This window comes from Zingiber officinale, chromosome 8B (assembly GCF_018446385.1).
Source record: "Zingiber officinale cultivar Zhangliang chromosome 8B, Zo_v1.1, whole genome shotgun sequence".
Lineage (NCBI taxonomy): Eukaryota > Viridiplantae > Streptophyta > Magnoliopsida > Zingiberales > Zingiberaceae > Zingiber > Zingiber officinale.
Genome location: NC_056001.1, coordinates 22219894 through 22232901, shown reverse-complemented (window position 1 = coordinate 22232901; position 13008 = coordinate 22219894). Strand labels below are relative to the sequence as shown.

The 13008-nt window shown below is 35.3% G+C and overlaps 1 protein-coding gene across 4 annotated transcripts; it reads left to right on the top strand.

Moving 5' to 3' along the window:
* Positions 1 to 1221: 1221 nt before the first annotated feature.
* LOC122015060 (zinc finger protein CONSTANS-LIKE 10-like) lies at positions 1222 to 11779 on the top strand. Of its 4 annotated transcripts, XM_042571715.1 has the most exons (6): positions 1222 to 1382; positions 2256 to 2317; positions 2409 to 3009; positions 3525 to 3758; positions 8766 to 9082; positions 11260 to 11779. In XM_042571715.1, the coding sequence occupies exons 3-6, from the start codon at positions 2425 to 2427 to the stop codon at positions 11387 to 11389; spliced, it is 1266 nt and encodes a 421-aa protein (XP_042427649.1). In that variant the 5' UTR covers positions 1222 to 1382; positions 2256 to 2317; positions 2409 to 2424; the 3' UTR covers positions 11390 to 11779. The 4 variants fall into 4 exon arrangements, with proteins under 4 accessions (XP_042427649.1, XP_042427648.1, XP_042427647.1 ...); XM_042571714.1 differs by lacking the exon at positions 2256 to 2317; XM_042571713.1 differs by having other exon boundaries at positions 2282 to 3009.
* The last annotated feature ends 1229 nt before the right edge of the window (positions 11780 to 13008 follow it).

The window sequence follows — 13008 nt, the reverse complement described above, 5'->3', positions numbered from 1 at the left end:
CGATTATTGACTTGAGTATTGGAAGGTCAATTTCGATGAACCACCCCTTCCTTGGTCCGACACTAATGCTCCTTGTATTATGCAGGATCACGCGAATTCTTCATTTGGTCAACAGTAGAGTCACGTTCCTAGCTCACCACTTCACTACTTTTAGACAGGATCAAGTAACATTTAGAGCGTTATTTTTAAGTCCATATGTTGAATTTCAAATTTTAACCATAGTAGTTTTAGGCTAGTAAACGAGTTAAGTTAAAGTTAAATTTTATGTTATTTAAGTTTATTTCATAAGATAATTGAACTAAATTGATATCGAGCATATAATAAATCAAGTTAGTGAAATGATTTTTAATTTTGACTCGAACTTAGTTCATTTAGATGTTATCGAGCTTTTAATTTTTTTTTTATTATTTATTTTTTAAAAATTTATTTAATTAGTTAGTAAGTTTAATAATATAAATTTATTTATTTATTTTAAAATTTTATTTATTTATTTAATTAAGAGTTGTATTGATCAACTTCATCTATTCATTTACGCCAATAAATTATTTAAATTTATTTATTTAATTGATGGTATAAATTAAAAAAATATAAATAAATTCTTTTTTATTCGTGAATATTTACGCCCTAGTTTTACCTATCCACTATCTCATCGGACGGTCAGTATTTATTGCTGTGTGATTTTGCTTCCCGGGTGATTGACGTTGGGTTGACTTGTGGAAAGCCACCACGCACGCTGTCCGTTGGATGAACCAGAGCAGGTTGGCGTCCATCTCAAAGCTCGAAGTTGGGCTCGCCAAGAGCGCGTGGCAACCAGTGATTGGTTGACCAGACGGAATGCCAGATATCCAGCCTCGGTCCAGGTGTTCCTCAAAGGGCAGGGTCTATCCCATTGGCTAATAGAGTTCGTGGACCACATGTCGACCAATAAGAGTGCAAGCTTGGAAGTTTGAGGGCGGGTCGGCGACACCGAACAACATCAGTCGATGGCACTTTTAGGAACCTTTTCACGAAGACGCGGTAAGCTATCCACGACTCAACGTACCCGCGGGGATATCTACCTTGCCACTGGATTGCGATGCAAGGGACCCGTTTCAGGCTGTTCGGTTTTGGAAGTGAGTCGAGTGTAGGCGGATAATAAAAAGCGTTTTAGGCCACGGGAGACCGTGGAGAGTGGGCCCCGCGTTGCCTCATCTCATCCTCTTTTGCTTCATCTTTGTTTTTGGTCCCTTCGATTCGCTATTGCGGTTTGCGCTCCCCTCTCCTCGCTTCTTTCCTATTGCTCTGTCTGAATTTCTTCTCGTGGGCGGATTTCGATATCGCATCCTTCTTTTTGGGCTAGGGTTTTCATCTTGTCACTGATTCTCGTCCATGCCATGGAAGAGGTAAAAAAAAAAAAAAAGATATTTTCCCCTTATGAGATCCCGCATAAGTTGTAGCTGCCTTTTATTCTTTTTATGATTTTGTCGCGCTGAGTTGGAATCTGTAGCTGGCTTTGTGCAAGCTTTAATTTATTTTTTTTATCAATTCGATGAGTTGAAGATCATGATTACACTTCACGAGCTGCGTGTTTCTTTATTTATGTTTTTTTGGTTATCTCAATTAACGTAAATAACGGAATTGTGATGCGAGACCAACGAATGGATAGTAACAAATCCATCTTGGAGCATTTTTTTAGTTTGCTTAATCTCTGAATTACTTTTGTATATTTGTTTGGATTGGTTTTTTTTTCCACGGATTAGTTTGATTAAAGTACTATCTATTCAGATTCTTCAGCTTCCCAAAATAGCTGGATTCCACAAAGTGGACTATTTTAAACGTGCTTGCTGTTGAACTGATTTATGGCTGTGTCCAGATTTTGCCCTTTTGCCTTTTGTTTTATTCGAGTGTCTTGCAAGATCAGATAGTACTATTTATAGATGCCACTGTATGTAAGTCAACTGGAGCTCCTAATGAACCTTAAGGCGTTATGAGTGGTATAATCTTTGGGAATTTATTTGTTGGATAAAATTTTACTAAGATATAAATATTGATGGCGTTACATATTTTAGCAATTTTTGGAGCTTGGCTTTGATCTTGCCTCGTTTTTTTAATCATGAACTCTGATTAATAAATGTACAACTTAAGTATACTCCAACCTTAGTTAAAAAGTTGGCACATTCTCCAACTATCACTGCTAAACTTGTGTTTCTCAGCAAATTTGAGGTAGATTCAATTTTAGCTTATCGTACCTAACGCATCCAATTTTAATTTTCAAGTGTTTTTGGTTTTTTTGGCTTGGGAGAATGAATGCACCAGCTAAAACTCAGGAGCATCGTCAGTATGGACATGATGAAACTTTTTCTTAAAGAAGAACGGTGTTGTTAGAATTACCAAGAACTATAACACATCTCATTTGGTTGCTTTTTTAGCTGAGACTGTGGAAGCATGAATCATTTTTGTGATTATTGTGGGGAGCAAAGATCCATAGTCTATTGTAGGTCTGATGCTGCTTCTTTGTGTTTGTTCTGTGACCGGAATGTCCATTCTGCAAATGCACTTTCTCGGCGCCACTCTCGCACACTTGTGTGTGGGAGATGCAATGCACAACCTGCTGTTATCAGATGTATCGAGGAAAGTGTTTCTCTTTGCCAAAATTGTGATTGGAATGGACATGGCGGGTCAGCAATGGTTTCAGGGCATAAAAGACAGACAATAAACTGTTACTCAGGCTGCCCTTCTGCTGCAGAACTTTCAAGAATGTGGCCATTTTTACGGAATTTATCCTCTGGGGTTGAGTCTGATTGCGAACAGGGACTAGGCTTGATGACTATCGATGAGAACAGTGTTAGTAATTGTTGGGAACCTTCAGGAGGCAACATTAACAGAGATACTTCATTTCCACAGAAAGTTAAAGACCTAGAGATCATTGATAAGCAAGATCCATGGATTGGATCATCCTCAGGGTCTGCATTATGTCCATTGCCATCTACTGCTGATCTGGCTGGTTCATCACATTCAGTAATTGAAAAGGTACTCTCAGATCATTTCAGTTGCCAAGGCTGTTGCTAACTTACTAACTAACTAACTATACATTCACTTTCGAAGTTGATACTAGCAGTTGACTGTTTCATTGCGGCAGCATATATTGCTTCCTACTAAAATGTGTATCCTTGCTTCCACAGAGGGCTAATTTTTGAAACTAATGGACAAAAACAAAAAAAATATTCAACCTATCATAATCCTTGTCATTTTCATCTTTTTGATGTTTGAGCTGCAATTAGAACTTGTCCTAGTTAGATGATTTTCTCCAATTCAGTGAAGAAATTAGGAGCCTCTTTCAAGTTTGATTTCATACTGTATGCTTTGTAAACTAAACAATCAGCCTCTTGACTTAAAACCTTTACAACTCCTTTGAAATTAATTTATAGTTCAAAAAATCATGCACTTCTACTAATGCAGAACAGGTCACATTGTCACTTGTAAACTTAAGTGTTTAGCTTCCATTTTTGATGGCAAGTGCTAATTTTTCTTTGATTCATTTGCAGCTAGGTTGTCCAGGGATTAAAGAGATTGAATTCAACAAAGGTGATTTCTATGCAGATTTCAATGTGGATGATGTTGGCTTGACATTTGAAAACTATGAAGAACTTTTTAGTGCATCTCATAGCCAAGCAAGTCATCTTTTTGATGATGATGGTGGAATAGATAGCTTTTTTGATATTAGGGAGGCTTCTGCTGCAAACTCTGACTGCCAGGATCTGGTTGGACAAGCTCATCTGGTTAGCTTTCATTATGCCATTTGGGATTCAATTATTATGCCAGCTTCTATGCATCATGTTCTGTTCTATTATATAATGAAACATGATCAGCTATTCCTTCCTCTAGGTCTTTCCGTTGGGGCACACTCAATATACACACGCTTAGTCTCTGTTGATCTTTGATTTTATACCATGCATTGGCTTCTTCCTACAACTTATACTCCATCATTAATGTTTATCAGTAGGGAAGAATAGATGACTTCATAGAATAGAAAAGGAGTATTCCTTTTGTTCTATAGTTATTTCGCTCCTTTAGGATACAAGTAGTGGTGGAGCTAGATAATTGTTTAATGTGCACAATAACTTTGCCAAGTTAATTTAAAAATAAATTATATTGGTGTCCATTGATCCCATTTAATTTTATTTTTAAAAAATATTTTCTGTTTTTTCCACACATTACATTTAAAAAACAATTATGAGGCCGATTGACCTCATAAGTCCAGTGCGGCTCACTTCTAGATGCAAGATGCCTTTGACTTCTTTTTGAATTTTAGATTTGTCAGAATCATAAACTAGTAAACTACTAATTGCCTAGTAGTGGCAAGAAAAATCAGACTGTTGAAGGACCAGCAAAAAATTGCTTTTGTATTTGTTTTTTGACCATACTCCTGAAGTGCACAGATGACCAGAATCATGAATAAAATAAATGAAAAATACTGATGAATCATAATCGTGTTAAAGCAGATATGGAATGTGCATCCTTTTTAGATAGAATTTATTCAATTATAGGCAACCTTATATGTTACATTGTTTTACAAAAAAAAAGAATAAAAATACCATCATCATGGATTTTATCAGCAATTGTTCATACATGTGTTATGTGATTCCTCACGTCATCACATCAATTACCAAGACAAACTTCTTCGGCATTCAAGACTTTTAATACATCTACTTTGCTTGCTTCAGGCCCTGTATTTTTTTTTAAGTTTTTGCAACTGCAGCGTTCATCGTTACCTTGTCAATATGTGAGAACATAATTTACAAATTCTTTATCTTCTTGTGTTAACTTGCTTGAGTTTGGTGCTACCTTGACATGCTGTTGATTTGTTGATGCTGTAAAAACACAAAACCTTTTCTTTTACTTTCTTTCAAAAATAAAATGATCCATTTGGATAAATAGATACATGGTATCATGCCTTGCACAAGCTAGTCCCATTGTGAAGCAAGCTTTACTTGTCACATGTGAATTGTAATAATGACATAGCAAAATACACACAAGAGCTAACTACATTAGATGAATAGATCTGAAAAAAAAAACTCCACTAGTACCATGAGAAACAACATGGAGCCTAAAACCTCCAGAATGTAAGCATAAAGTGCATGATATGATATATCCCGTTAAAGAATCCAAATAGTGACAATATTCAAAGTTGTCATTGCTACCACCTTTTGACAATTTGAAACTCTTTAAGCTCTTCTCATAATTGACTTTTTAATTACTCTCAAGTGATTTTATCATTTCCTCATATTTTCTCTTTTAAACTGTAAAAGTTTTCCCACCTTAATGTATCTAGAAATCAATGTCTATTAAATATATGCACACATGAGGGAATTAGTGAAAAAGAATTTTATTCAACAATCACAATGTATTGTACCCAATAAGAATGCATTTTATATATGGGGTAAAAAAGGGCAGCTAGTGCATGAAGCATTCGCCAATGCGGCATCCCGGGAATGGTCTATTGTATGCAGCCTTACCTGCTTTATATGTTTTTGATACTCGAATCCCTGACCTTTAGGTCATTGCGCCAAGACTCCCCCTGCCCTATTTTATATACGGGGTAAACTACTAATAATTCATCCAATATAAAATGTATTATATAAATATATATAGAGGGTGAACAACGTATAATTCATCTAATAAAAAAAATGCACCTTATGAAAGGACGAACAATTTGCATTCCACCTAGTCTGGAATACATCTTATATAAAATGGCTAAAACTTATATAATGTGTGAAAGGACCCAAGGTCTATTGGGGCGTAGAGTAAAAGTTTTATAGTATAAGTTATTTATCCATTATATTATTAGTGTTGTATAAATAGTTATACATTTTTGTCTGTCTCTTGTTAATAATGTCAAGAAAACAACAAAACTAGATAAACAACTAACTAGATTAAATAAGAACAAGCAACATAAAAGCTTCAAGTAATCAAGAGTAGAGACAATTTTGAAAACGATCCCCTTTTTTTTTAAAAAAAAACAACAAATAATTAATCTTATATCATTTATTTATTTATTTTTGATAATCTAGGTGTCCGGGCTTCGCTCGATTAACCTTGGAGGCAAACGGTTCACCTACTTGGTAAATATGGAGTAAAGCTTATGCACACTCAGAGGTCGACCTCTAGAATATTCGTCACAATTGAGATTCAAATCATGGTCCTCTTATTTATTCCCCTGAATGCTTTATCACTGCACAATGTAAGTTAATGGGAACAAGAAGGAACACCCACCTCGAAGAACAAATCCTCTTCATCATAGCTACCTTGAGACACTTTATCCTATACTATTAATTATATATGCATAGATGTGAAAAAAAACTAACTCTCAACTACAAATTTAATTGTCAAGATAAAATCATGAAAAAAAAACTTACCTCGGACACAAATACACAAGGTAGGATACTAGGATCAAGCTCCCATAATCATGGGGCAAGATGAATGGTTAAGCATTGAACTAGAACTCCAGCTCAAGAACTAAACCTCAACTTAATTAAAGACACTTACCTGAGGATTAAGGATCGACTTCCTAGAACCCATAGAGCATTGTTAATGACCCTAAAATTGCTGCCCCCACTGAAAACTGTAAGAGAACTCAATAAAAAAACTGAATATAAGCAACTAAACTAAACTCTTACCTCAAAAATCACGGCTAGGATCTAAACTTGGCAAAACAACACCCCACAGTCAAATCACAAGCTTAGGGAAGGAAACATCATTAACGATTGCACCTCGAGTGGAATCAACCTAGCATCAAGTTGAAATAACTACCTTAGCACCACCACTTCCACTTTGAGCCGAATTCAGCATCTTCCATTTGTCTTGATACTCAAATAATATTTTCTCTCAAACTTGCAAAAATGCCAATTGATGCATGTAACTTGTGAGACTGCTAGCTGAGGAACATCTATTTAACCTTACATTATCAGGTTTCATGAGATGACTGGTTGAGGCGCACAATCCCTTCTCTTTCTACATTAAGTGGTATCAAAGCCAACCCTTAGATGTGCCTTGTGTCCCTAGTTGCCGTCTTCCTCTACCATAGTATAATTCTCTTTATGGTATGATGTCTCCACTCCCTTGTTATTTCTTATCAATTTCCCACTCATTGCCCCAGATGGAAATTCAGCAGTAACCTAGCTGCACCTTTTTTTTCAGCCCAGGACATGTGCTCAAATCTCTCCTCTGTCCTGCTCTTTTTCTTCCGATGCAGCAGGGATCAAGTCTCCTCCCCCTTGGGTTCATCAGGACAGTCATGCCTCCACCAACCCACCTATTCATCCACCCTAATGAGTTCCTGGACCTCGCCAGGAACTCGCCCATTACATCCTGATCACTGCAATTTTTCATTGTTTATCCCTAGGAGCCCATTGCAATCCTGCAGTTCTGATCATGTTTCTCAACATCACCAACCTATTGATCTGTCTTCATGCTCAACTTCTTTCCATCAAATTGAGAGTGCTATTGAACATATTTAAGAGATTCACATTGAGGTTAAGAGAAAATTTGAATTGAGTATACAAAATACATGTCAGGAACTAAAGAGTACAACATACTTTGTTATGTCCTTGTACTTCTCAACATTCTGATGTTTATTTCCTTCTGAATTAAACATTAATATGATTTTAACATAAAAAAATTTGCTATCTTACCTCTGAATATTTGAGTCTGTATTCATTTGTTGATTTTTTTCTCAAATTATTCTCTAATTCTGGTGCCTGTACTCTCCTCTACAGCATAATTAACATCTCAAATTGAAGATGTATTTGACACACACACAGTGCGAGCTCTGGGAACTCACATAGATATTTAATCTTTTGGAAAAGACTCCCTACTATAAATGACATTTTTTCATGAAAAATGAGATTTGCCAAACAGCATCAGAGAGGTTCTTTGAAGTTTAATAACAAATGTTAGAATCATCTTTCCTAAGGATTTCCTTGATCAACTACTTCACACTTACACTTATTGTCTGAAGACTTGATATGTTTTTATTCTTCTCACTAGATAGGCTCAAATAATAATGCAATACAAAATAAAGTTAAAACCTTATTTTCTTAAGATAAATGGCGAATAAATTGGTACATGGTTTAAATTTTGCGACTTATATAATTATCTTGTTTTGAGTTTAGTGTTTCTAGTAAACCTACTTTATTGTAACTAAGTCTTAGGTGAAGGTAAAAGAGGCCTCCACCTCTTTACTTCATTTATCCGATCATTGATCAAGTTTTCTATTGGAGTTTCTCTCTTCTTTCCTGCAAGATCACCAAGGGGCACACCATCCTTGAGATCATTGGCTGAGGTGCATAGATCTATCCTCAAATTGTGTCAACTCTAGTGAGTGCGCCAATTGTGGCATTTGTGTTCTGTGACATCAAACAGTGGCCAATTGTTTTTACTGGTTAAAAGCCTTTCAGGTTGCTAACTGCTTAGAGAGCCATTTTAAATGGTAGTTTTTAACCGTCTTCTTCTTACTAGATTGTTTAAGCAGTTTTTCCAATTTATGCCAACTTATGGAATGACATAAGTAATGCTCAAATTTATAAGAATTACATTGCATTGATTGTTGACAAACTACAATCCACTAGTCCTTGCAAAAGTCTTCAAGCCAAAAGGCTTGATACTTAATCAAGAAATTTTATTTTGTCAAACTCAGTCAGCTTGCTGACTAACATTTCTAATCTCATGCTGTCGCTATTAAGGTCTTTTTTTTTCTAGACATTTATTGTTATTGCCATCTTTTTCAGATATCTCCTGGAGAGGAAAAGATTACACAGGCAACGTGTCATGCAGTATCTACTGATGCTTTGATGTCAAATCCAGGAAAAAAAGCTGATTTGAGCCTGTCTTTTCCTCCACGCAAAGCTCACTCCAACATATCCCTTTCCTTTTCTAGCTTGACTGGTGATAGCAACGGTGGGGATTATCAAGATTGTGTTGTATCATCAATGCTTCTTATGGGCGAACCTCAATGTTTTGTGGCTGGTCTTGAAAGTTCTTCACTGCCTATAGTTACCAGGGATAGTGCTGTCATGCGTTACAAGGAAAAAAAGAAAGCACGCAAGTAAGTCTAGCCTGTGGTAACTTCATAATCAAAATTGTACTTATACTCAATTTCTCTAAAATCTGTGGAATGTAGGACCCTTTAAATTTTTAGTTGAGGTTAGATTTGTTGGTTAAGCCAGAAAAAAGTTATGATGGTTTATTTAATTTGTACATATTTGATATTTCTATAGTCTAACTATGTTTTATGGTAACAGAAAAATGTTCTAGATCATTTGCTTTTATATACCCACTTGCTTAGCTCATGGATTGGCCAGCCTCTTTAACTGAACATGGCTTATCTCTTTTGAACTTTCATGGTTATTATTCTAAATTACTATATATATATATATATATATATATACGGTAAAGTGGTTGCTTTGTGACCAAATAGTCACGGGTTCGAATCCTGAAAACACAGCCTCTTACAAAAAAAAAAACAGGGTAAAGTTATGTACAATGGATCCTTCCCCAGGACCTGTCAACACAGTTTATCTTTTATTCAGTTTATTGTTTGTTTCAACCACTGCTAATTATTTAAAGGCCAATAATATATAGATGAGCATTTTTTGTGCACTTGAGGATAAGAATATGATTATGATTTTGCACACTAATTATTTACAATGCCCTTTTTACTTGTCAAATCCTTTGGCCACTTGCTTAAGTTTTATAGGGTGGCAACTCTGCAGTTACTAGAGAGGATGCTTTTGGAATTAAAGATGAAAAAAATTATCTAGTGGTCTTCTAGGTTATATGTAACACAGAAAAACCAGGAATTCAAACAACACATTCATTAGGTATGAACTAACACAAAGAAGTTCCTTGGGTCAAAGGTGATCCCTCTGAATGAACAAAGAAAATGATGAAGTAACCTGAAATCACCATGCAATTGGCCTAACATGGTTTTTTGTGGTTGATGAAGTAACATGAAATGTGATTATATTTATTGCATCCTCTGAAAGCATAAAAAGACTATTTTACTTGGAGTTCTGTTGATCTGCATTGCAGGTATCTCAACTATAAACTCATCACTCTGTGAAAAGAAATTAGCAGCAACCTTGTACTATTACATAATGAAGAATACAATAATCAATAGTAATGGAATGCAAAAATATGTTTTGATCTTTTTAGATTTGTGATAGATCAATTGTAACAAAGGGTAGCCACTGAGGTTCTGTTTCCTCAGCGAGAAGGGAAGGGAAAGGGAAAGGAGAGGAAGGGAGAGGAGAAAAAATGAGAAGGAAATCAAGAAGTTATTTACTTGGTGATGGGAAGGGGAAGAAGGAAAAGAGGTGGGAAAATGATCATATTATCTCCATTTTCTCCATTTCCTGAGACTTCCTCCCTTTGATTCCTTGACGACCTCCTCCATCTCCCATGACCTTGGCAGCTAGTTGCTGACATTGAACATCCTTCTGTTTGCTGAACACAAGCTCATGTTGTTCCCCCATCATCTGCCACAACCTCTACACAGTCATTCGCTGATGCCACTAATGGAGATGGGTGCCATGGATGAGAGGAAATGAAGATGAGAATGGGAAAGATTGATCTTCATCCCCACTTGTGTTAAATTAACCAAAACCCAAGGGATTCGAATCAGCACACACTCAATATCCACCCATGTTTGTCCAATTTTGTGTGGATGCCAAACTGGTGCAAACGTCAGTAGAAAGGGCCCAATCACCCTCTCTCTTTCAAAGTGAACCAGGGAATGGGTCTAAAAATTAGTCCCTTACCTCTCTTTCCATTCAAATAAACACACCCTAAGAATAGATTAGATTATTATGAATTCAATGGATCAGATACCATAATGCTAGATCCATCTAGCATCTTTTGAATGGCCCTAAAATTTTATAACATTGTAGGTACAACACATTGGAACATTTTTCTCCTTGTGTATTGGAGACTTAGTTTATGTTTATTTGTAGTCAGGTTGGGCGTTAGTAGAGAAAAGTTCATTTCTGAAGGTTGAACGTTAGAAAAGATTGGCAAGGAATAGAATGATACCATTGGGAAGTTGTTGAATTAGTTGGATCATTGTGAAACTGAAAACTATGAGAATAACAAAATGGATAGACCTGTGTGTGTGTGTATATAACTTATAAGAGTATTATGCACTACTTTCTAATTTTATTCGTAAATATATTCCTTAGAGCATTTCAATTGAATTATTTGGCTGTCTTCCTGGTATTTGTACAGGTTCGATAAAAAGATCAGGTATGCGTCTCGAAAGGCTATGGCAGAGGTGAGAAGGCGTGTAAAAGGGCGATTTGTCAAGGCTGGTGAAGCTTATGACTATGATCCACTTGCACAGACAAGAAGCTGTTGAGTGCACAGCCTATCTCATTTCAAGTAACATCAGTTGGTAGATATTTGTGTGAAGTGGAGACAGAAACAGGTTAGACATACCATGCAATCAGAATATTTATTTGATCAAAGATGAAGAAACAATGAGAAAGAAGACGGCATTTGACTGGCAGCAAAGGTTCCAAATATTAATTCAATCTTATACTGTCTAGTCTGGAAATATCAAATATGAGTTCTCCAACTCCAATGGCACAACCTTCTGATCTTGATATGTTGGTCTTAGTATTTGATTTGTTAGCAGATTGAATGAATATGTCCTAAATTCTCAAATTGCCAATGTACATGGTTTACTATGTTACTAATGATCCAATAACAAGTCCTTGAACCTCAATCATATAAATCTTCCTCTTCAGCTCCCTCATGCATTTCTTTGTGGTACATAGTTTCTTGACTCCTTGAGGATGATTCAACATGCCATGCACCCAGGGTTAAATTCTGATAGATTATACTCTATTGTATCCAAGAGTATCTCCCTGTATCAATTCACATGTAAAGGTAAGAAATACTTGGAAAATCAAGAACTCGATTTCCATGCCATCTGCTGTACAAATATAATATAACTAGCGCTTTATCTATATGTTTATTTGTTGGTGGATTTCTAAGCAAAGGCAACACTTGTTTGTTTTGCTCATCCATATTTCTTTCTTTATGTTTTTTTAATCCTTGTACAGTCATTCAACCCATTTATGCAATACTTACCAATGATAAAATGCCCTTTTAGACCTGCACAACCCCATTCCTAAATGAGCAAATGACACACTGTATGATCACTACTGATCTGCTCTGTTTAGCTGGGCAATGTTGGGCTAAAAGTTAGAACTGTGTCCTTTTTTCCAGGAATTGTTAAGGAGACGTCTCTTTTTTGTTGTTGTTATTTTATCATTAAAAGTCATGCTATGCTTATTGCAAATTTACCCATCTTGCACCTTCATCTATCTACTCAACCTGGACTACGGTGCAATAGTTAGACTCATTAATCAGATATTTAAAGTTTGAATCCTGCTACAATGTATTGTAAAGATTTCTTTTTTCAGTAAGACGATAAATCTAAAAAAGTTAGTCACTTGGATATATAGGTTTTCGTGAGCATTTCTAGATTTCTCTTAGTAGTCAGCAAAAATTTTTTATGGGATTAGACCGGTCATTTTTAGGATTAATCAACTTGAAAAGTTGGATTAAAAAAAAACAATTTTGATTTTTAAAAGAAATATTTAAAAAATAAAAAATATGTATAAATTAACAAAAATATTAGAAAATACAATTTATTAATTTTTTTTTTTAAAAAAATCATCTTTTAGTCATATAATAGTTTCGACGCACCCTATTTTTTTTAAAAAATAATTCAATAATTTAGACCAGTTTAAAATTATATAGTAATTTTTAACAAAACTCATGACTTGTTTAGATCATCTGGATTCAATATATGCCTCATTTTTCATTTTGAACTAGTTTAGATCATGAACTTAAATTGTATTAAATTTAGAAATAAATACTGCAATGCGTATCTTGGGTCATTTAGAATCGATATATGACTTCATTTTTTAAATTTAGACTGATTTAAGGTTACTATATGATCTAAAC